The sequence below is a fragment of the Chlamydomonas reinhardtii genome, chromosome 9 (assembly GCF_000002595.2).
Source record: "Chlamydomonas reinhardtii strain CC-503 cw92 mt+ chromosome 9, whole genome shotgun sequence".
Lineage (NCBI taxonomy): Eukaryota > Viridiplantae > Chlorophyta > Chlorophyceae > Chlamydomonadales > Chlamydomonadaceae > Chlamydomonas > Chlamydomonas reinhardtii.
In genome coordinates, this window is record NC_057012.1 from 7,268,127 (window position 1) to 7,289,368 (window position 21,242).

At 66.4% G+C, this 21,242-nt stretch overlaps 4 protein-coding genes across 4 annotated transcripts in view; 1 reads left to right on the plus strand and 3 right to left on the minus strand.

The window, feature by feature from the left end:
- Positions 1-57: 57 nt before the first annotated feature.
- On the minus strand, positions 58-5,093 carry CHLRE_09g412650v5 (uncharacterized protein). Its single transcript, XM_001696752.3, has one exon. It carries the CDS (start codon positions 5,065-5,067, stop codon positions 1,183-1,185), a length of 3,885 nt encoding a protein of 1,294 aa, XP_001696804.2. The 5' UTR covers positions 5,068-5,093; the 3' UTR covers positions 58-1,182.
- A 54-nt stretch (positions 5,094-5,147) lies between these two features.
- CHLRE_09g412676v5 (uncharacterized protein) lies at positions 5,148-8,103 on the minus strand. The gene is made up of 3 exons (XM_043066303.1): positions 7,321-8,103; positions 6,416-6,473; positions 5,148-6,153 (listed from the first exon to the last, which is right to left on the minus strand). Exons 2-3 carry the CDS (start codon positions 6,449-6,451, stop codon positions 5,992-5,994), a joined length of 198 nt encoding a protein of 65 aa, XP_042921599.1. The 5' UTR covers positions 6,452-6,473; positions 7,321-8,103; the 3' UTR covers positions 5,148-5,991.
- A 388-nt stretch (positions 8,104-8,491) lies between these two features.
- On the minus strand, positions 8,492-11,343 carry CHLRE_09g412700v5 (uncharacterized protein). Its single transcript, XM_043066304.1, has 4 exons — positions 11,033-11,343; positions 10,836-10,901; positions 10,368-10,574; positions 8,492-10,123 (listed from the first exon to the last, which is right to left on the minus strand). Exons 1-4 carry the CDS (start codon positions 11,206-11,208, stop codon positions 9,229-9,231), a joined length of 1,344 nt encoding a protein of 447 aa, XP_042921600.1. The 5' UTR covers positions 11,209-11,343; the 3' UTR covers positions 8,492-9,228.
- Positions 11,344-11,473: 130 nt separating this feature from the next.
- The window catches only part of CHLRE_09g412750v5 (uncharacterized protein), a 12,979-nt gene continuing 3,210 nt past the window's right edge, over positions 11,474-21,242 (plus strand). The window contains exons 1-22 of the mRNA XM_043066305.1: positions 11,474-11,783; positions 12,001-12,063; positions 12,521-12,647; positions 12,804-12,889; positions 13,321-13,413; positions 13,743-13,862; positions 14,293-14,372; positions 14,622-14,697; positions 14,883-15,032; positions 15,408-15,857; positions 16,019-16,109; positions 16,302-16,528; positions 16,791-16,955; positions 17,158-17,298; positions 17,489-17,641; positions 17,859-18,164; positions 18,373-18,682; positions 18,903-19,185; positions 19,503-19,752; positions 20,079-20,216; positions 20,524-20,631; positions 21,223-21,229. Coding sequence (XP_042921601.1) covers positions 11,730-11,783; positions 12,001-12,063; positions 12,521-12,647; positions 12,804-12,889; positions 13,321-13,413; positions 13,743-13,862; positions 14,293-14,372; positions 14,622-14,697; positions 14,883-15,032; positions 15,408-15,857; positions 16,019-16,109; positions 16,302-16,528; positions 16,791-16,955; positions 17,158-17,298; positions 17,489-17,641; positions 17,859-18,164; positions 18,373-18,682; positions 18,903-19,185; positions 19,503-19,752; positions 20,079-20,216; positions 20,524-20,631; positions 21,223-21,229 — 3,478 coding nt within the window. The 5' untranslated portion in view covers positions 11,474-11,729. The remainder of the gene's footprint in view (positions 11,784-12,000; positions 12,064-12,520; positions 12,648-12,803; positions 12,890-13,320; positions 13,414-13,742; positions 13,863-14,292; positions 14,373-14,621; positions 14,698-14,882; positions 15,033-15,407; positions 15,858-16,018; positions 16,110-16,301; positions 16,529-16,790; positions 16,956-17,157; positions 17,299-17,488; positions 17,642-17,858; positions 18,165-18,372; positions 18,683-18,902; positions 19,186-19,502; positions 19,753-20,078; positions 20,217-20,523; positions 20,632-21,222; positions 21,230-21,242) is intronic.

Here is a 21,242-nt window from a genome sequence, read left to right on the forward strand (position 1 = left end):
CTGGGTACTCCACACTGCCCATCGCAGACTGCGTGACGCGATGAGGCGCACAGTGTTTCCCAGTCTGTCGAGCCCGTCTCTGCCGCCCGCTCGGCTCCCGCCCCACGCCAAATACCCGCTGCCATAGGCCATACCGGTCCACTGCTTCGACTCCCGCACTCTTTGATGTTTCCAGTGGATTCCACTGGGAACCGTCTGCCATGCCAAGGGTATGGTACAAAGGCCCTGCAAGTTGCTAGATGCTGTGCGGGGCGGGGGCTTTCCAGCCTCCACATGTAAGAGATTCACTTGCAACAGAAGACCCAAAATTGCCATGGGTCATACCTTGCATGGCCTATGTAGCCATGCAGCATGGCCGGCACGCGTGCAACTGCCCGTCTGCCCGCACCGGCAAGCCTAGTGCCGTCCCAAGCAAGCCTGCAACATACGTCGTCATGCACCCGCGAGTCTGCGTGTGCACAAACCCCGAAACACGTCTGCCCTGCACCCAATCCTGCGGGGGCACTGCACCAGGCGGCGACAACGTGACGCAGCGGCGCCATATGCGCAGTTGCGCCACACGCACGCACGCACACATCCATTAATCCCCTTGTGCTTTCTAATACGTTCTCCATGCATAATCTGGTCAACCCCAGTCGCGGTCAGCCGTACCTGCCACACCCTCAGCAACCGTCTGCCACCTGCCCGCCGAGGTCCCCCTCCTGCGGCCGAAATAAGTCAGCAGCAACTTTCGCACCCCTGAACTCCAGCCCCATACTGGGCCCTACCTGTCCCCTGCCCGTCATCACTCACCAGCTGTTCCAGGTCCATCACACACGCCCGCCTGCCCAAGCATGGTGCCGTAACAATCCTTGTGGCGCTTGCTTCATATCCTAGTACACGCGCATGGTTGCTCGTTGCGGAACTGGGTGGCACACAGCGCCAGTGCCACGCCCCTTAAAGTGAAGCCGTTACTACTTACTCCCGGTACAACCATCGGTAGGGTACGGTACAACCGACCGACCAACCGACCGACACGCCCCACGCAACAACTTCCAAATGCATTCGGCAATTTCCGGTACCGAAAGGGACAGTCAGATGGGCACGACCATCCCCAGCCTTCCATGCATCAGCACTGTGTCCGCTGCATCAGTGGACGGCCACCAGGTGGTGGCCCCATGCCAGTCCACCCCATTCTTTCCCTCACAGAGCCGGCAAGACAATGTGCGTCCACTGCCGCGCCGCCGGCGTGTCTTCCCCCGCCGCCGCCTTCACGCCCACACAAAACTCGCCGTGGCGCCCCGTGCCCCAGTGCTGCTGCCGGCACTGGGCGCAGCAGTAGGTGACCTGGCGGCAGTGCGGGCAGCCCACGCCGGCTCCCGGCGGGACGAGCGCGCTGGGGCCGCGCAGGCGGGTGCAGATGGGACTGCCGCACAGCAGACCGCCCGGCGCCGCGGCTGCGCTGCCGCCACTGCCACTGCCGCTGACACCAGCAGGACCCGCATCCTCGACCGCGGCACTGCCCATCACCACGCCCGCCTCCCGCAGCCGCGCCCGCACCTCCTCTGGCGACAGCAGCAGCCCGGCGTCCCCACTGCCCCTTCTCCCCGCTGCCTCCCACCGCCGCCGCCAGTCCGCCCCACCCTCCGCACACAGCGCCCGCCACAGCGCCGCCGCCTCCTGCTCCACCAGCGCCCTGGCCGCATTGCTCAGCGCCTCAATCTTGCGATCTATGGCCGGGTCTCGCTGCTGCTGCTGCTGCTGCTGCGATGGTCCAGCAGCACCGGCTACCGCCTTATCCAGCGCGTTTAGGATCCACAACTGGCTGCAGGCTGCCCCCGTGCTGTCCAAGAAGGCAGACAGCGGCCGCCGGCCCTGGCGCTCCGCCGCCTTGGCCATGGTGGCCGGCACAAGCGCCATCGTGGGCTTGCGCTTGAGCGCCTGCGGCGCCCCGCGCCCGCGTGCGCCCTTCCCCGGCTTCGCCGCCTCCTTCAAGTCTTCGCTGTCCACCACAAAGATGCAGCCGCTCAGGATGTCTTGCATGTACTGGGGGTGGAACAGCGCGTAAGCCTGCATGGCATCCAGCAGCGCCCCCTCCAGCTCCCGGCCCGCAGCCGTGTTGACCAGCGCCGGCGACGTCAGGCTGTTCACCATCTGGGTCAGGCTGCAGCCGCACAATTCCAACACGCCAGACTCCCAGCCGGCCAGCTCCTGCCCCCACTCCCGCAGCTGCTGTTGCTGTTGCGCCGACAGCGGGGCTGCGGAGCCGGAGGACGGGCCGGCGCCCCCTGCGCCCCGTACGGCCTGCGCCAGCGCCGCGGCCCGCATGGCCACACGCGTCAGCAGCCGCAACACAGCGGCGCACAGCCGCAGGGTCTGGGGGATGGTGCCGTCCTCCTCGTCGTCGTCGCTGCCCCCGCTTCCCCTCTTGGCGGCGGCCCCGGCCTGCTCCTGAGCCTGGGGCGGCCGGCAGAAGATACGACAGTAGTACGCAGCGAGCATCATCAGCGCCGGCAGCCACTGCTGCAGTGCGAAGGACACCAGCAGCGCCTGCTGCGCCGCCGCCGCCGAGCCGGCGCGCGGCGCGCCGCCGTACGCCGCCATGACAGGGAATGTCACGGGTCCGGTGTCGGGCTCGCCGCCGGAGAAGGCAAACCACATGTCCATGGCTCCGGTGCCGGTGCCGATGCCAGTGCCGGTGCCCGAAGTGGCACTGGCGCTGGCACTGGCACTGACACCACTGCTGCTGCTGGCGCTGACACCACTGCTGCTGCTGGCGTCACCACCGCCGCTGCCGCCGCCGCCTGCCTTCTTCTTAAGCCTTTTCTTCTGGCTCTTTGACAGCTGCTGCTGTGCCTGCTGCGGTCCCTCCGCCTCCGGCGCCTGTGCCGGTGCGGCAGCAGTGTAGGCCCGACCCCCCACAGCCCCGCCACCAACGCCCCAGTCCAGCATGTCAACCGCTTGTTGCAGAAGCGACGTGAGCGCGAAACCGACCACCATTCGGTTTCTCAACGCGCTGTGGCGCTCCAGCAACAACTCATTCGTGCACACGGCGCCCAGGCTGGCAATGAGGCTGACCAGCTGGTGCACGGGGCCGTGTGCCAGCAGCGCCGGCCACACGCCCGTGGCGCCCAGCACGACCATTAGCAGTAGCATCATTTGTGTGGCGGTGCTACTGCTGCTGCCGCCAATGCCAGTGCTACTGCCGTCGCAGTCGTCCTCAGCCTGTGCGTCATCACCTGAGGTGCCACCCTTGTCGCCACAAGGGCCGGACCACGCATCCGGGACACGCAGCATTCGCTCCAGTGTCGGCAGCAGCCCCGCGTCCAGCGCGCAGCGCAGGCTGTAGCTGAGGCCCGGCGGCGGCTGTAGCAGCACCGCCCCGCTGGCTGCCGCCGCCGTTGCCCTCGCATTCAGCTCGTTCGGCAGTAGCAGCCGCGCGGCTTTGGGCAGGGAGTCCTGCATCTCGCTCAGAAGGCCGCAATCTATCTCCAGCAGCAGCAGCCGCCACAGCCCCGGCAGCCGCGCCGCCGCCGCCCGGCTCGGCAGCTCTCCGATCAGCCGCACCAGCAGCAGGGTGCCGTCGGTCCGCTCCGGGCCGCTGTCAACGTCCTCGTCGTCGAGCTGGGGGGCGCAGAAGCTGGGCAACACACTCCGCACCGCATCGTAGACGCAAGCAGGCGGGTAGGGTGTGGTGCACGCCCGCTGCTGCGGCTGCTGCTGCTGCTGCGGCTGCGGACGAGGCCCTCCAGTCGCTGCGCCGGCCACATCGCCATCGCCACCGCCGCCGCCACCGCCGCCGCCACCGCCGCCACCAACTGTGACCTGAAACGCCAGTGACGCCACCGCCAGCACCAGGCACGAAGCCTCCAGCTGGTCCTCGGTCACCGGGCGGAGCGAGGGCTGCAGCGGCCGCATCAGCAGCCGCGGCTGCAACGCCAGCTCCGCAGCAGCGTCTGCACCCGCTCCCACCACCTCCTGGGGTTCTCCGCCCAGCCCGGCCACATGCTCCACCGTCAGACGGGTGCAGCCCAGGGCCCAGCACAGGAAGAACTGCAGGCACGGGCCGGACAGCAGCGGCCGCACCTGAGCCGCCCGCTCCTTGACGGCGGCGGCTTGTGCGGCCTTCTCCGCTGCGTCCGCGTCAGGTGCTGCGCTGCTGGAGGCGGCTGCCGGCGGCGTGCGTGCTCCCGACGGCACCAGCGCGTGCCAGTTTGCCAGGGACACGTCCCACCCCTTCTTAGACAGCAGCCGTTTTAGGCTCCAGCATAGGTAACACGTCGCCTGTGTCACGTGGACCCACATCTGCTGCGGCGGCGCGGTGGCCGGGGGCGGCGCCTCCGCGGGCGCCGCCGCCGCCAGCCGCAGCAGTGCCGCCGCGGTGTGCTCCAGCACCTGACTGCGGCTCAGGCCGGAGCGCAGCTCGGAGCCCAGGGAGGGCGGGGGAGGCGGGGCGGGGGGCTGCGTGTTGCCAGCCGCCTTGCTGGCCCCTGCAGCCGCCGGCTTCTGCACCCGCTGCGGGTGCTGCGAGGAGGGCTCGTCGCGGGCGAGTGCGGCCAGCGATTCCAGCACTTGGGTGATGACGGCCACCACCTCGGCGTCCTCCTCATCACGCCGTAGCTGTTGCTCGAGAGTCAGGGGGGCGCCGCTGGCGCCAGCAGCCTCAGCCGTGCCCGGCTGTCCAACCCTCGCCAGGTAGCGGGCGTAGGAGCTCAGCACGTCCGCCCGGAGCAGCGCGCGGCCAGTCCGGATCGTGGTTGATGAGATGCTTTTAGTCGTGTTATCAAACCACTTGCCCGTGCTAACAAAAATACGCCTGGCCACTGCGGAGCGTCGGCCTTGCCGAGCCAGCCCAGCGAGAGCCTGCGAGCTCCAAATGTGCGCGACAACGGACGCAGCGCGAAAGGCATCATCACGCAACACTCCGTTTTGTTCAAGCGCTGAAAGCTGCTGCAATTTATCGTACCCTGGCTCAGCTAGAGGGTCTAGTGTGGAAAAGTAAGACGCAAGGCCTGGTGCAGCGGGCGAAGACTTGGGCGCCACTGGCACCCTTCCAGGTCGTGGTCTTGCAGCGTCGGCGTCAGCCATGGCCCTTGAGTACTTACACAAGTAGTAGTTTACGTTCTGAATAGGCAGGAGCACGAGTTGACATCTTGGCATTGTACCCCTGCCACTTCGCATGTTCGCCCGCGCTGTCCCGCCCGATGACTTGCGCCCGGCAAAAGCAGGTGTCCTGCTCGTTGGCACCGACACAGAAGCATACATCGTACGCGCAGCATTGACCAACAGACGAAGCACTTTCACACGGCTACGGCGGAGTCTTCCATCACCAGCTCCCTGGCAGCCTTGCCAAGCCAAGCCCAAACACTGAAACACCACATGCTGACATGCACAGTAACTCCACACAACAGCTGAGACCCTGCGTAGTCCAAGGCCAGGAAAGGCCGGCACACAGACCCTCAAACTAAGCCTGCTCGGATTATGGCTGTCCCAATGATGCCGCCGCCGCACTCACGTCTACGCCTCTACGGTCTAACCCGCACTGGCTGTGCGTGATCTGACAGATCTCCGAATGGCTAGACAGCTTTGCCTGCCAAGCCCAAACGCCACACGTGCAGTTACTCTTTGCACACAAGCTAAGCTCTTGCGCAGTCCGAAAGGCCGAAGCACAGACCCTGTCGTTATATGACCGTACAAGCTGGCTCAATCTATAAATCTGCCGCGATCACCGCTGCCCTATTTCGGCATGGTTCGACTAAACACCGCTGCCATCTGCATCAGGCCGGTATCCAGAAAGATCACAGCACCCACGCGAAATGCATGGCAGCAAACAGCGCCCCTGACTGGCAGGCGGCTAGGTAGGCAGCACATGCCGTCGACCCACTGCCCCAGCGGCTTGAAACAGCCGACACCGGCGGCGCGATGTCGAACAGCAGTGCAGCACGCCCACCGGCGTCACCGCCGCCGCGCAAACGGACTGTCGCTGCCGCCCACATAATCGCCACCGCCGGTTTATGCCCCGCCACTCCTCCGCCTGATGCTCCGCTTGCTATCGCCGCTGGCGCCACCACCGGCGCCCCTAGATCCAGCCAACGGAAAGTGGTTGGCCACGGCGGAGGCGGTTGCGGACGTGGAGGGGCAGTACACGCACGCCGCCAGGGCCCGGAGCGCCGCCTGCGAGGCAAGGCGTGGGCGGGTTGCAGGCATAACTCGCGTGAGAACAGCGATGTTGCACGGAAACGACACACACAACACGTGGGTGCTGAGGGACCATGCCTAGCGTTTGCAGCACGTGAATGCCACGTAACCAGCACCCACCACCCACACAGTCACCGCAATGCACCACAGCCGCCGCACAGCCAGACCCATGCCCGGCCCCGTATGCAGACGCAAGGCCTTGAGCAGCGGGCGAAGTCTGTGATACCCTTGCACTTGCAGTCACGCTTTGTCGTGGTCTTGCGGCGTCAGCCATGGCCCTTGTGTACTACTGCAAGCTGTATCTTACGTGTTCAGTAGGCAGGAGCACCAGTTGATCTCTTGATGTAACTCCTGCCACTTGGCCCGCCAATGCAGCCTGCGCTTTTCCGCCAGTTCCCGCCCACTCCGATGGTCGCTGGTACCAGCACGCATGCATACGTCGTACGCGTGGCATGCACCAACAGACGAAGCAGTAGACGCATACGGCTACGGCGGGGCCTGCCGTCTACCCAGCAGCTGGCTGGCTGGCTGGCTGCGCACCTGACAGCATCCCCAGCCAAGCCCAAACACCACATGCACAGTTATTCTTCGCACACAAGCTAAGACCTTGCGTAGTCCAAAGACACGAAAGGCAGACACACATACTCTCGGTTGCCTCTAGTGCTCCGTGGACGCTGGTCACCTTCCTGCAGGTGCGCTGCGGCTCTGCCTCGCGAGTGTGGCGTTGCGGTGTGTCTGTGTGGTGCTATCGCCTAGCCGGGCGCCCGGAGAGGAATGCGCGTCAGCAAACTCCCAGCCAGCCAGCAACTCGTCGGTACAGTAACTCCGGCGTTCGACCAGCCGCGCACTCCTGCCCTGCCGTTGCCAATTGTGTGCCATCTTTTGGGTTCTGGCATCAGTTGCACCCTACGAGACTTTACCAACCTGCCTTAGTGCCTTACCACTGTCCCATCGCACACACATACTCTCAAACTCATTCTACCGGGATTACAGCTGTTTAAATTCCGCATCCAGACCGTCTAATGCCGCTGACGCCGCTGCCATCCATGCATCACCACCAACGGAGCCTGCTCCTGCCAGGGCTTGCGTCTTGAACCCTGGCTGCTGCCGCTGGCGAAAAGGGCTGCCAGCACGACCCCGCACCTCCCCGCACCGCTCTTTGCACCGCTGCCCCCTCTTCTGTTGCGCGCGGGCGGGCTCAGGGAGGACCGTTTATCGCGCGTGCAGATCGTGACGCCGTTCAGCGCAGACAACAGAGTCAAGCGGCGTGCGAGCCGCAATTGTTCAGGGAAATGTCGGAGCGTCCAAATCAAGTTGCACCACTTCCGCCGCGTCTGAGGCTGGCAGAGCCATCGCGCAAAGACCTTGTGTTCACATATAGTTACAGCAAGCTCTGTCACCTGATACTACTGTTGTATGGCGCTGTCATCGCGTCCACGGCCACGGCTGAAACGGGAACGAAAATATTTATGATTTGTTAATGCATGGGTGGCAAGCATGGCTATGTTTGAGCTGCACCTGCAACTTGCCGACCTGCGACGAAGGTTCCCAACTCCACCGTTGCACGACTTCCTGTTGCTATTTTTGCGTGCGTCAAATCAGCTCATATTGTTTGGTGTTTCGTCAGCCAGTTGACGCTGCGCCATTTAAGCGTCTTTGATGTCGCAGCTCTCCAGCGGCCTCCTTCATGTGGACACAACATCAGCTCGAGGTGCCACTGCAATTTAGCTACTTGACATTCGTCCTTTGGTCTGGACTCTGCGCGCAAGTTGAGTATTGTGCAGCTGACCCATCCAGATCAACGCTGACGAATCCACATTGCAATCGACTTGTAAGCTTATCAGTCCTCAAAGCCTATCGATTAATGCCGGGGAGGCGACTGCTCGGCCCTGCAACTGTAATATCGGTGCCACCAGATACTTTTCATAGGACCTACATTGAATTGAGAATTGAGAATTGAGAATTGTATGATACTGTTTATACCGGATCGCTGATGAACTTTCCTTGTTTACACAGAGACCCTAGCAGTGCCGAAGCCACAGACTTGATGCATCCACAGCCATTTGCACTGCGGTATCGGCATATCTCGCGGTCTAAGATATCGGTTTGGCGACACGACCAATTTCAGCGGGGGACGTCATATCAGCGGAGACGGCCCTCACACACATCTTTGCACATCAGCTTCCTCGGAACCTGCGCTGGCCTGCGCTGTCCCAGCTCTCGGTTGCGTGCGAAACGTCCAAAAGCAGAACACCAACTCGGCGCAGCTTGGCGCGCATATGTCAGGTGTGGGGCTGTGGTGCTGAATGTGGGGCGAGTTCGAGGCATTACGTGCCTGGGCATGAAATGCCCGCTCCTCCCTTCCATCGAGGCCGTAGCCCCTTCCCTCGCAGCTCCTCAAAAGCGAGCAACTGCCCCTTGCGCATAGGCGCATAGCACATCCGACATAAGTCAGATATGGTGCCACTACTGCACCAGCCGCACGGACCTGCGCTGCCGCCCTAATCAGCGCGCTGCGCTCCCCCCAAGCACGACATTCTACACCTCCCTGCCCGCCGACCGCCACGCACGCACGTAGCGTCCCGTAACAGCCGCCCCACTCGCGCTGGCGATCCCCTCCAGGGTCCCGCTGGACTTTCTGTAGCAGCTCAGTGCTGACGCTCTTCAGCAGTACTTTGCCCTCATCCACGGCGCCCACGCTTTCCACGCGTGCTAGGGAATGGCGAGCGTCCTCCAGCTAGCGCGCAGCGCTGCTCCTCCACTTGGACTTGCAGCGCCGCGATGGCACCTTGCAGGTCCCGCTGCCGCTGCTCGGCCGCGAGCGCAGCGCTCTGTGGTTGCTCCTGGCGCCATGGGTCCGTGTGCTGGCAGTGCTGGACAGGGCAGTGCGGCTGCGGCCGAGTCTTCCGTCGGCCCTGCACCGGCTGCGCACCCCCTCAGGACAGCGTTGCCAGCCAAGCCCAAATACCACATGCACAGTAACTCTGCGCACCGGTTGAGACCCTGCGTCCAAAGCCACGAAAGGCTGACACACATACTCTCAAACTCATTCTACCAGAATCTTGGCTGTCCCAATTCCGCCGCCGCCCTCACGTCCAGAGCATCTAATGCCGCTAACGCCGCTGCCATCCTCACATCACCACCAACGGACCCGGCTCCTGCCCCCCGGCCCCTGCTACTCTTCCGGCTGCCACTCCCACTGCCATCCTTGCTGCTGCTATCCTCATCGTTGCTGCTGTTGCTGTTGCTGTTGCTGCCGCCGGCCCGCCGCAGCGCCTCTGCCGCCGCCATCGCTGCCCGCAGCACTGCGCAGCCCGCCACTGCGCTGCAGTCGCGGTAGCGGGGGTGCACCCACACCCAAGCCCCCGGCGCGGCTTGCCGGCCGCTGCAGGCGTGGGCAGCGCCTCCCGCCCGCTGCTCCACAGCCGTTGGCTGCCATGGCTCGGCCTCGGCCCCGGCCAGGACGTGGGCTGCCGGCTGCGTCCACAGCGCCCCAACCGCTATCATGCTTGGCATAGTAGCATTCGGAGGTGCAGTTGGAGGTGCAGGTACTGTACTTGTTGGCACGCTGCGCCGGCGCTTGCGCGTCGCCACTGCTATGGGCGCTACCGCCGTGTGGCCGGTGCCGCCGCCGGCTTGCGGCGGCCCTGGTCTGTGCTCTGGCGTTGAGGGCTCCGTCGCAGAACCTGGAGATTGCCCCGCCGCAGCAGGCGCTGAAGACGCCGCGGCTGCTTGCCTCGCCGCCGCCGGCCTGACGGCTGCTGTGTCCAATGCGGCGGCCTCCACCTCCGCCTGCCCCTCCGCCTGCGCCTCCGCCTGCGCCTCCGCCTGCGCCTCCGCCTGCGCCTCCGCCTGCGCCTCCGCCTGCCCCTCCGCCTGCGCCTGCAGCACCAGGCACAGTCCGCGCAGGCGGCCCTCGGGGCCGGCGAAGCGCGCCGGCCGCGGCCTGAGGCGGGCATTCCAGGCATGAATGGTTTAGATGACGGTGGTGATAGGCCGCGAGGGGCGGGAGAACAAGTTGCAGCGCAGCAACATGTCACTCTGGCTCGTCCACTGACATGACACGCCACGGCGCCGATTGCTGCTGGTTACCGGAGATGGCGCTCCGACTAGTGACAGACCGCCCTGCATAGTCTACAAAGCGGCATCGCGCACGGCCCTTTCCGCGCACAGGCCACACACCCGCGCACCTGGTCCCTGTTGGGTAGCGCAGCCGTGCCTCAAACGATGCAGCGGCAGCCGCACCCGAAGCAGCCTTCCCACGGCTGCCGCCACCGCCGCCGTTGTCGCTGGCATGCCCGCCCCCTGCCGAGCTACCCCCGCCAGGAGAGCCGCTACCAGCACCGCGAGCGGCCGCGGGACCCCAGTTGGGACATCCCACCACTGCTAAGTACGTCCTGTGTGGTGAGTCGTGGTTGGCAGCAGCGGGGGCGAGCGGCAGCAGCAGGGTTGGCGGCAGTAGCAGACCCGGAGGTTGGACTTGCTTGGATGGCGCAATAGACCGGCTCCAGCGTCAAACTAGCTTAGTGCTCGCTGGGCATGCCCTTGGCTGCCGACATGACGCGCAGCAGTAGGGGTGGGCCGGCCGCCCTGGCCGTTGTGTCGGTGTCGGGAGCAGCAGCAACCCCAGCCCCACAGCAGACACGCAGCCGGCTCACCAGTCCTTGGCAGTGCGGGTGGACTTTGCGCCGCCTGGGGCCTCCCCTCGGTGCTGACGCAGTCGGCTGCATGGGGTGCGTGTGCCAGGTATGACACAGCTTGTGAGGATAAGCTACTACTGTAGCGGTGTCCGTGTCCCGCCCCAAACTTCCAGTGTAGGCCCGGTACGCTGTCACAAGGCCCGTCCAGAGCGCACCGCTCCAAATCGTTGGTGATGCCGTTGTAGGTGCGCTGCGTGGACTCGGACACCAGGATGTAGTTGTAGTAGGGGCGTGAAGTGCTGCTGCTAGTGGCGCTCCGCCTGGTGGTGCCGGCGCCAGCAGCAACTACAGCCCTGCCTGTGCCAAGCAGTTGTCGCGCAGAGCGCTGCATTCCCGTTGATTTGGCCATGCATACTATGCTGCATCGTATAGGCATCACGTTTGGTGCCTGTCCCCTGTCACAGGGAAAGCTTCAACGAAATGTGTCGACATGCAGGGCAACCTCCACCCAGGTGGAGCCTTAGCCTTAATTTGCTGTATGAATGACAACTTCCAAGCATATTTGTATTGGAGACGTTGTTGCCGACACAGCAGGAAGTGAATTGCTAGGGCATGACTGCAATCGCGCCGAGCGACTCCACCTCGTGTCCAATAAGGTTCATGAGTTGCTCTTTGCACACACCAAAGCTTCGTTGAACTGAATAGCTCGGGCAAGTGTGCCTTCTGAAGATCCCGCGCCGAGGAACCAAGCACTCGCCAGCTACTTCTTGTGTCTATCGACATGATTATACGTATGGATACGCCTTTACTGCAAGTTGTGTAGTCTTTGGGCGCGGGCCACGCAGTCGCGTGGAGGGTCAACGCGCTGCTGCGAGCTGGGCCTAGGAGCCCGGGAGCAGCGGACTCGCAAAGATGCTTGACAACTATCATGTGATTGAGCTTATTGGCGAGGGCAGCTTCGGCAAGGTGGGCCCCGCTTCAGCACAGGGTGCCAATGTGGTTGCAGCGCTGTTTAAATGCAGCGCTCGCTGGAGCAGCTGGCCAGGGAGGAAGTCGGCGCTTAGAATTATGTCCTGCAAAATCGATGCGGCGGGCCTTCAGGGGGAGACAGTCTGCCTGGCTTGGGCGAGCAAGAATGCAGCCGGTCTGGGCTCAGCTTCCTTTCTTGTACCCTGTTGCCCAGGTGTACAAGGGGCGCCGAAAATGCACGGGCCAGATTACCGCCATGAAGTTCATTCTAAAGCAGGTGGGTGCAGAGGAGCAGCGGCTTGGCCACAGGGGCCCGTTGCCAGGGAGGTGGGTGGGAGGGGGCAGCAGCATTGCAGAACTGCAGCACCCCTGGGCTGGGTAGCAGCACCGGTGGGCGCCGGGCATCCAGCCAAGTGCTCGGGGGTAACGTCTACTCTGGCCCTCTCGTGACCCGGGTTGGGGGAGGTGGATGCGGGAGCTGGATGGCCGGGGTAGTGGCCGGCCCTGGTTGGGAGCAGGGGCGTGGTGGGAGACGGCGAGGATGGTGCTGCGGCCCGGCGGTCTGGCTGCTATGCCAAGGCCGGCGGGAAGATAGGAACGGACCGAGGGGAAGACGTGCTACCAGCCGCCCCAGGGGCCCTGTCGCCTCTTGGCCAGCCCACCTGCCGCCACGCTGCTGCACATGCGTTCAAGCACTACCGGCCTCTCCTTTTCGCTGTCCCCGTCACGTGCAGGGCAAGTCCGAGAAGGACATCAAGAACCTGCGCCAGGAGATTGAAATCCTGCGGCAGCTGCGCCATGAGAACATCATTCAGATGTTGGACGCCTTCGAGACGAAGACGGAGTTCTGCGTCGTCACGGGTGCGTGGGGCAGGGCGTGTGTGTGTGTGTGTGTAGTGGGTGGGTGGGAGCGTCTGGACGTCCGCACCTCGGCGTTGCCGCACCCTGCAACGCCGCCACGTCGCCCCGTACCACCGCGCACACCGCACACCCCGCTTACCCGCAACACCCCCACAGAGTTTGCCCAGGGCGAGCTGTTTGAGATCCTGGAGGACGACCAGTCGCTGCCGGAGGACGTGGTGCGCGGTATCGCCAAGCAGCTGGTGAGGGGGCGGGAGGAGGAGCTGCACTTCCCGCAGCAACAAGGGGGAATGAGAGCAGGAGGAGGGGCAGGAGGAGGAGGCGGTGGTGGGGAGGGGAACGCAAGGGGGAGGAAAAAAGGGGGAGGAGAGGAGACGTTTAGGGGAGGGCATGACGAATCGGGAGGGTGGTGCGCGATGCAAGAGATAGGGAAGGGGTGGCGGGCAGCGGCTGCAGTACTTAACTCCAGCCCGCGATGATGGGCGGGAGTTGGCGCGAGGTTGCTACGACACGAGCGTCCTTACAAGGACAGAGGGCGCCCTGCATGGCGGCACTTGGGGTCACGGCAGCCGTACGCCTCACCGTCGCTTACCCCGGCCGCCGCCTGTGCTGCACCCCCGTGCCCCCACGCCGTGCCCCACCACGCCGTGCCCCTCCTCCTCCTCCTCCCCAGGTCCGCGCGCTGCACTACCTGCACTCCAACCGCATCATCCACCGCGACATGAAGCCGCAGAACATCCTCATCGGCTCCAACGGCGTCGTCAAGGTAAGGGGTGGTGGCGGGCATGCGGGGGAGAGGGCGCGCGTGTTCGGGAGGGGGGGCGGCGGGCGTGTGTGCGGGGGGAGGCAGGCGTGGCGTTGGCGTGTTGGGTGAAGCTGGTGGGTACAGGGGTCGAGGGCGAGGCGCTCCAGGAAAGTGTCAGGGTCTGCATCGCGGCGCCGCGGAGGGCAGGTCTGGTAGGATGGTGGGAGGACGGCAAGCGCCGCGGACGTGCGGACCAAGTGCAGCGACGCCTGACGCAGTCGCAGCCCCACTCGGTATGCATGGCTTCTAACCCCGCCACATACACACGTACGCACACCCGCGCACCGCAGCTGTGCGACTTTGGGTTTGCCCGCGCCATGAGCTGCAACACCATGGTGCTCACGTCCATCAAGGGCACGCCGCTGTACATGGCGCCGGAGCTGGTGCAGGAGCAGCCCTACAACCACACGGTGCGAGGGGCGGCGGGCGCGGAGGGAGGGAGGGTGGTGGTGCGGATGCCCGAGCCCGCCGAAACAGATCCCAATCGCCAAGGAATGGTCGCCCAACGCAGGAGGGGGGGGGGGAAAGCATGGAGGGGTGGGGGCGGGGGCTTGGCAGGGGTTGGAGGGCTGGAGGGGTGCGGTGCGAAGCACGTCGGAGCGCAGGCGGGCCTCGCAGCTGGGTCTCGCGGCGTGCGTGCGCACGTGCACACGCAGCCACCCGCCACCGCCACATGGTCCACTCCCCTTGCGCGCCTCCCTGACCACCGGTAGTACCTGGGCTCCACAACCGGTCATGCCTGCCAGGAGCCCACTCCCCTCCCCCAAGATGGTCTACCGGCTACCTCTTCTTTAACTTATCATGAGTGAAACTCCCCTCCACCTCTCGTCCGCCGCCCAGGTGGACCTGTGGTCCCTGGGCGTTATCCTGTTTGAGCTGTATGTGGGCCAGCCGCCCTTCTACACCAACTCCATCTACAGGTGAGCGCGCGTGCTGCGGCAGCCGCAACCCAGCCGCAGCACAGCCGCAACGCTGTGTTTGTGCGCGCGGTTCTGTGGTGCCGCCCTGGAGCGCTGCTCACAGGCGACACATAAAATAGCCTTGGGTCCAAGCCCGTAGCCTAGGCCCCCAGCCCGTGTGCCAGCCCGGCTCTCGCCCAGTGTTCCCAAGCCTCTGGATAGCCAACCTCTTGTTTCGGACATGCCCACGCCCTCGCCTCCTGCCCGCAGCCTGATCCACCACATCGTGAAGGACCCCGTCAAGTTCCCCACCAACATCTCCCCCGAGTTCAAGTCCTTCCTCAAGGTGGGGAGAGCGCCCTGCGGATGCGGCGCGGGGCGGGGGCGGGTCTTCCTGCTGCCTGGCGTCGTGCCTGCATGCACGCCACGTGCCCGCACACGCCTCGCCGGACCTTCTTCTCCCGCACCACCTCTGCCGCACCCCTCCCACCGAACCCCTCTCACCCCACTCCTGCCCCGCCCCGACCCCAGGGCCTGCTGAACAAGAAGCCCCAGGACCGGCTGGGCTGGCCGCAGCTGCTGGAGCACCCCTTCGTGCGCGAGACGGAGGGCGAGCGGCTGGCGCGCGAGAAGATGCTGGCGGACGCCATGGAGGTGGCGGAGGGCAGCCGCGCCTGGAAGGTGGGGCGTGGGTGGGTTGGGGGTGCGAGGGTTGCATATTCCAGCCCAAACTAAACCAAACCCAGCTAAAGCGAGCGGAGCACAGTCAGAGGCGTCAGTTGCAAGTGATAATACTTATGAGAGGTGGGCCGAGGCGTCGTGGAGCAGCAGGGCGAGCGGCGCCGGCGACATATGTCGCCGCCCGGGCTCGGTGGAGGGGTGGTGGGGCACGGTGGTGGGGGTTACAAGTGCTGGGGTGGTCGGGGCTCGGCGTATGGCTCTGGCCGGGGCCGGGATGACATCGGCATGGGGCGGCATTGGATGGAGGTGCAGGCACGTGCAAGTCGCGTGAGGCTGTGACCGACCGGCTTGGCGAACCCCCGCGCGCCTCCACAGGGAGAGGGCGACCCCGGGGCGGGCGCAGTGCTGGCGCTGACCACCGGCGGCGTGGGGGCGGACCCGCGCGAGCGCCCCGCCGCCGTGCCCGCCACGCCCCCCGCGCGCCAGACCGAGACGCCGCAGATGAACCGCGGCCGCGACCCGCTCGCGCCCAACCGCCGCCTGCCGGCGCTGGGGGCGCAGCCCGGCGGCGCCGCGCCGGCGGGCGCCGCCGCGGGCTCGCGCGGCGCGCCCGCCACGCCGCCCGCCAACGGCGTGTCAGCGGGCCGCACCGCGGGCGCCGCAGCGGCGTCGGCGACGCGCGGCCCGACCACCCCGGCGCCGCCGGCTCAGCAGCGCGCCGCGGCGCCCACTGCCGGCTCCACAGGCACAGTGCCGCGCACGCCGCCGCCGGGGGCCTCGGCGTCGCCGGCCGCAGCTGCGACGTCAGCGTCCACGTCAGCGCAGGTGAGCTGGCGCGCTAGCACAAAACAGCTATGGCTCGCTCGATGCGTGGTGCTATCTAGCATAGCAGTGCGGTAACACCACGGGGGCCAGTGATTGAGTTAGAGGCGCGCTTCTTCGTCACGGCTTGGATGCATTCCGCCTTTCCCTCTCCCCCCCCTCAGGCCGACCAGCTGGCCTCCTCGCTGGACCGCTTGGTGCTGGCGGCGGGCGGCGGCGCAGACCCGGGCCGCCTCACGCCCGAGGCGGCGGCGGGTGAGGAGGCGGCTGGAGGCAGGAGGGCCGGGTTGGGATGTTACTTGTAGGGGCCACACCGAAGGCGATGGGCATATGGGGCCGGGCATGGGTCAGGTGCTGTTGGGTTGGTTGCAGAAACACCGGCATGGACTGGCAAAGGAGTTGTTGCTCACACACACGTCTATACGCTGTTGTCGATGCCGCCCGCAGGCCTGTGGGCGGACCCCTCCACACTACCCTCGCTTTTGGCGGCGCTCCGGGACGCAACCGCCACCTGCGCCGCCGCTGCGGCCGTTGGCGGTGGCGGCTCGCAAGCCCCCGCGCCACCGCTGGCTCCGCTGCAGCGCGGGCTGCGGCTGGCGGCGCAGCTGCTGCAGTACGGGGAGGGCAAGCCGCAGTGCGTGCCGCTGCAGAGGGCGGTGGCGGACCTGGCCTCGGTGAGCCGGGCTTGGCTGCAGGGCTGCAGGGCTGGTTTGGAGTTGGGTGGACGGGGTGGGTTGTAATTACCAGCCCAAACTAAACCAAACCAAGCTTAAACGGGGTGGGAGTGGACGGGGTGGAAGTCCTGGGTGTGCGTGCTCGTGGACTAGGGCGCGGCACAGGCGTCAGGGCCGTCGTGCGAACGCGCTAAGCGCCATTTTGTTGCGCTTGCATCACACACGCTCACGCGCACACGTGCCCTCATGCGCGCGCGTACAGGCCGCGGCCGCGGCGGGCGGCGCCGCGCACTGGCCGGTTGCGGCTGCCGCTGTGGAGTGCTTCCGCTCGGCCGAGGCGGGCCTGGCTGCGGACAAGGCGGCGGCCAGCGGCTACACCGCCATAGCGCTGGAGGAGAGCTGGAGGGCCTACTGCGAGGTGGTGCAGGTGAGGGCGGGCCGCACCGGGCTGGGTGGAGGGCAGGTGGGGGTGGGGGTGGGGGTGGTGGGGAGGGAACGGAGTGGTCCGCATTGCGGAGGGAGTGACGGGGGGAGGGGCGGCGGGCGCGCGAAGGGGCTGTGGGGCGCTGCTGAAACATGACGCACGCTGATGTCTCCCGTTTGCTCGCCTTCCCTTCGGCTGTGCACAGCAAGCGGCCTCTGCACGGGGCGGCTCGGGTGGCGGCGGCCGCGGCGGCTCGGCGGGGGCGGCCGGGCGGCGCGACGGCAACTGGCCGGCGGTGGCGGCGGCCTGCCACGCCCTGGCCGATACCCTTAACCGCGGCCTGCAGGTGCGCGCGTGCTTGTGGGCTTGTGTGGAGGGCACTGCGCTGCGTTGCTTCCGTGTCGGTCATCCTAATGCCCCCCTTTCTACCACACAAACGTTTTGTTTCTCGAACCTGCCCACCCCCGCGCGCACACGCGCCCCCCTCCGCCCTTATACACGATTTTCTCTGTACCGACCTTTGCCACCCCCCGCAGGCCATCTCCGCCAACCTGCGCGGCCCGGCTCTGCGGCAGGCGGAGGAGCTGCTGCGCGGCGCGGCGGACACCCCGCTGGCCGCCACACTGGTGGGCGCGGTGGAGGACGCCCGCGGAGACAGCCGCGGGCAGGGCGCGGAGGCGGCGGCGCAGGTGCGGCGGCGGAGCTAGCTGCGGCTTGGGGCTGCAGGGCAGTGCTGAAGGGCAGTGCTGTGACTGTATGGGTTGTGCGTGATGGGTACGTGTAACTTGCGTGCTGCGAACGCTACGCATGGCCCCTCAGCACCCATGCGTTGCTTGCGTCGTGCTGTCCTTGCAACGTGCCTTCTAACCAGTCACGCCTGGAACCCGCCCACGCCTTGCCTTGCAGGCGGCGCTCCGGGCCCTGGCGGCGTGCGTGTACTGCCCCTCCACGTCTGCAACCGCCTCCGCCGTGTCCAACCACTTTCCGTTGGCGGCGGCGCTGGCGGCGTCCAACCGAATGATGGGCGGCGGCCCGGCCGGCGGCGGCGGCGACCGCGGCATGGACACGGACGCCGCTTTGCCGTACGCCGTACGGCGGGCGGTGGGCGAGGCGCTGGGCGGCAGCCCCGGTGCCGTGGCGGCGGTGCTGGAGTGGGCGCAGCAGCCATCCATGGGCGGTGGCAGCGGCGCGGCGGGCGCCGCACCCAACAAGGTGCAGCGGAGGGGTGGGGGTGTATGTGCCTGGGGCTCCCGGGCTGGGCCCTTGCCTAGCTGCCGACATCGGCACATGCTGGAGGGTGTCATCAACATGCGCGCGATTGATTCAGAATTCTGGCCTTAGTGGGAAACAGCCGGCCTACGCAGAACTGTCCCTTGGACCCAAGCTGTAACCCTCCTCCTCAATCCTGCCCCTGCTCCAGGTGGATTTGTACGCGCTGCAGCTGCTGCTGCAGTGCGGCCGCACCTGCCCCGCCCTGTGCCAGGCGGCCGTGCTGGCGGGTGCGCCCGAGGCCCTGCTCGCATTGGGGCTGCGCGACAGCGGCAGCGGTGGCGGCGGCGGGGGCGGCGGCGGCAGCAACGGGGCGCTGGCGCTGCTGGCGCTCACGGCGATTCTGGAGGGGCTACACTCACGGCGCGGGGCGGCGGGCGGCGGCACGGGCTCGGCGGCGGCGGCGCAGAACGCGCTGACGCCGGGCGGCGCCACCGACGATGCCTTGCGGCGGCTTGCGGGTGAGAGCGGTGCGGTGCGGTGCGAGCGATGGCGCCCGCGAGCGCGCGTGTGTGTGCCCATCTATGTCGGCTTGATGCCTCAGCACCTGCTAACACCTGAAAACGAGCGTAACGACAGCATCTGTATGCGCTTGCAGTAGAAGCGAAGCTCCGTCAACAGCATCTTGACGTCTGCCCTGAGCACCCCCGCCTGCCACTCCCGACTCCTTTGCCCTGCCAGGCCTGCTCACGCTCTCCAGCGGCGACCACCTGGCCCTGGGGTACGTGGCCGCCGGCACCGCCGCCGCATACCTGCGCTTCTACGCACAGCCCGCCGGCCCCGGGCCCGCCGCCGCCGCCGCAGCCGTCATGGCGGCCGCCGCGCCCGCCTCCGCGCGGCCGCTGCCGCCGCCGCCGGAGCTGCTGAGCCCGGGCCGGCTGGCGGGCCTGGTGCGGCTGCTGCGCTACGTGCCGGCCACCTCGGGGCCGCCGGCGCTGGAGGCGCTGGAGGGCGCGCCCGCGCGGTGAGCGGTTTGGGCACACAGCGACAGTGGCTGCTTCAGAATCGCTTGGCTGCGGCTGGGTGTAGAGCAACGTGCGGCATAGGAATAGTTAAGCAGGGAAGGAAGAAGAAGCGGGCTGCAGGCGCTGCAGGCGTTGCGGCCGGGCAAAGTATCCTAACCCTCTCCTCTGCCTGCGCCCGGCTCTCCACCCAGCCCACCCCTGCCCCCACTCCCTCCTGCACCCATGCACCCTCTGCCCCCCCCCCTCCCTCCCTTCCCCATACCCGTACCGCTTCTCCACCCATCTCTGCAACCCCTTCCCCACACACGCCACACAGCACCGGCCTGTTTGACGGCGTGGTGGCTCTGGCGGCGCTGCTGCTGGGCTACGGCGCCTCCAGTGACGCCGGCTCGGCGGCGCTGGGCGCGGGGCTGGGCGGCGCAGTCATGGCGCTCACGGCGGCGGGCGGGCGCGGCGGCGGACCGGGCGGCGGCGGCGGCGCCCCTGGCGGCCTGATGGAGCTGTCGCCGCGGGGGTTGGTGGCGCTGCTGGAGGCGGCGGGGCTCACGGCGGCGCCGGATGCGGATGTGGGTGGGGCCATGTGGGGAGGGAGTTACATTCATGATTAATTAAGAAGTGAAGTCGTAGGGGGGGGGGCCACGTGGGTGGGGCCACGTGGCACCTGGGGGTCCAGGAGCATCAGGGTCTAGGGGCAGGGACGCTGTACTGGCGGCGGCAATCGGGGGCCCGGTGGCGTCGGCGTTACGGCCGGTGTGGGAGTCGTGGCCTACCATCTGTCGTTGCGTCATCCCGTTGTGCAAGGGTCTTGCTCGTGCTGGCCCTTCTGCGGTTCTACAACACCCATTTTTCCCCGCCTCTTGCCTTCCCTCCTGCCCTTCCGGCCCTCCCGCAGTCTCCGCAGGTGCTGTGCTCTCCGCAGGTGCTGTCCTTCCTCACACTGCTACTGGGCGAGCGGCACCAGGGCGCACTGGCGGCGTGGCCCGCCTCAGCCGCCGGCGGCAGGGCGGGCATGCTCACGGCGACACTGCAGGTGCGGCGGGGGTAGGGGCGGTGGCAGGGGCGGCGGGCCGCCAGCCAGACAGGGGCCTGCGCGCGTCCGCTGTAACGCCGTGTGTGTGCGGGTTCCATGATTTCTTGGCTCCTACATGGGGGCGGCACTCGTCCTCCAAGCACGCAGTACCTGACGGCCGTATGCATGTCAGGAATCCCCCTCCGCCCCTCGTCCAATGTGTCTGGCTACAACTCCGCTTCTTTTAAAGTTAAAATCATGGGCTACCGTCTATCACACGTGCGTCTACCACTTCCTTAACTAATCATGAATGTAACCCTCCCTGCAGGCCGTGGAGTTGATGGGTCGGCCGCTGACGCCGCTGCCCGGCGGCGAGGGCGTGGAGCCCAGTGCCTACCAGGACATGTTGGCGGCCGACAACGTCATGCTGCACCTGGTGAGAGGGGGCGGGCAGGCGCGTGTTTGGATGTGTGTGTGTGTGGGGGGGGGAGGGTGTTACAGTCATGATTATCTAGTCTGGTGAGGGCGGAGGCGTGTGTGTGTGTGTGTGTGTGTGTGTGTGTGTGTGTGTGTGTGTGTGTGTGTGTGTGTGTGTGTGTGTGTGTGTGTGTTTTGGGGGGGGATTGCAAGGTAAAAGAAACATCGGGAACAGGATACAAGCAGGGGGGAGGAGGGAGGGGGGCGCGTGGCGGCGGAGGAGGAGGGGTGGGCGGCGACTGCTCCGCGCCTTTGCCCTTCGCTGGGTCTCCCGCCTAGCCTTGCTTGGCTCTGACATGGCCCTCCAGCGCATCGCCCTCAATCGGTCCTTCTCTCACGTGGCCGCGTCCTCTCCCCCTGTCCCGTCGGGGCTAGCTGCGCAACGCGGTGCACTTTGGGCCTTGTCGAGTGCCGCTCTGTCAAAGCATAGGCCACGCTCTCCTCGCTCTTTTGCATTGGGTTCGGTTTTGTTAATGCTTTTTCACAATCCACACACACACACACCACGTTTTCCTTGTGCTCTTTAACACACACACCTTGTCTCCCCCAGGTCCGCTGCATGGACGCCCT

Bases quoted from the DNA above. Each gene is read 5' to 3' on its own strand.
- CHLRE_09g412650v5 (XM_001696752.3), bottom strand. From the start codon at position 5,067: ATGGCTGACGCCGACGCTGCAAGACCACGACCTGGAAGGGTGCCAGTG.
- CHLRE_09g412676v5 (XM_043066303.1), bottom strand. From the start codon at position 6,451: ATGGCTGACGCCGCAAGACCACGACAAAGCGTGACT. The intron at 6,154-6,415 runs GCAAGTGCAAGG...CTTGCCTCGCAG, and splicing joins GACCACGACAAAGCGTGACT to GCGGCGCTCCGGGCCCTGGC.
- CHLRE_09g412700v5 (XM_043066304.1), bottom strand. From the start codon at position 11,208: ATGCAGCGCTCTGCGCGACAACTGCTTGGCACAGGCAGGGCTGTAGTT. The intron at 10,902-11,032 runs GTGCGCTCTGGA...CACCCCATGCAG, and splicing joins ATCACCAACGATTTGGAGCG to CCGACTGCGTCAGCACCGAG. The intron at 10,124-10,367 runs GTGCGCGGGTGT...TGCCCGCCTCAG, and splicing joins CGCTACCCAACAGGGACCAG to GCCGCGGCCGGCGCGCTTCG.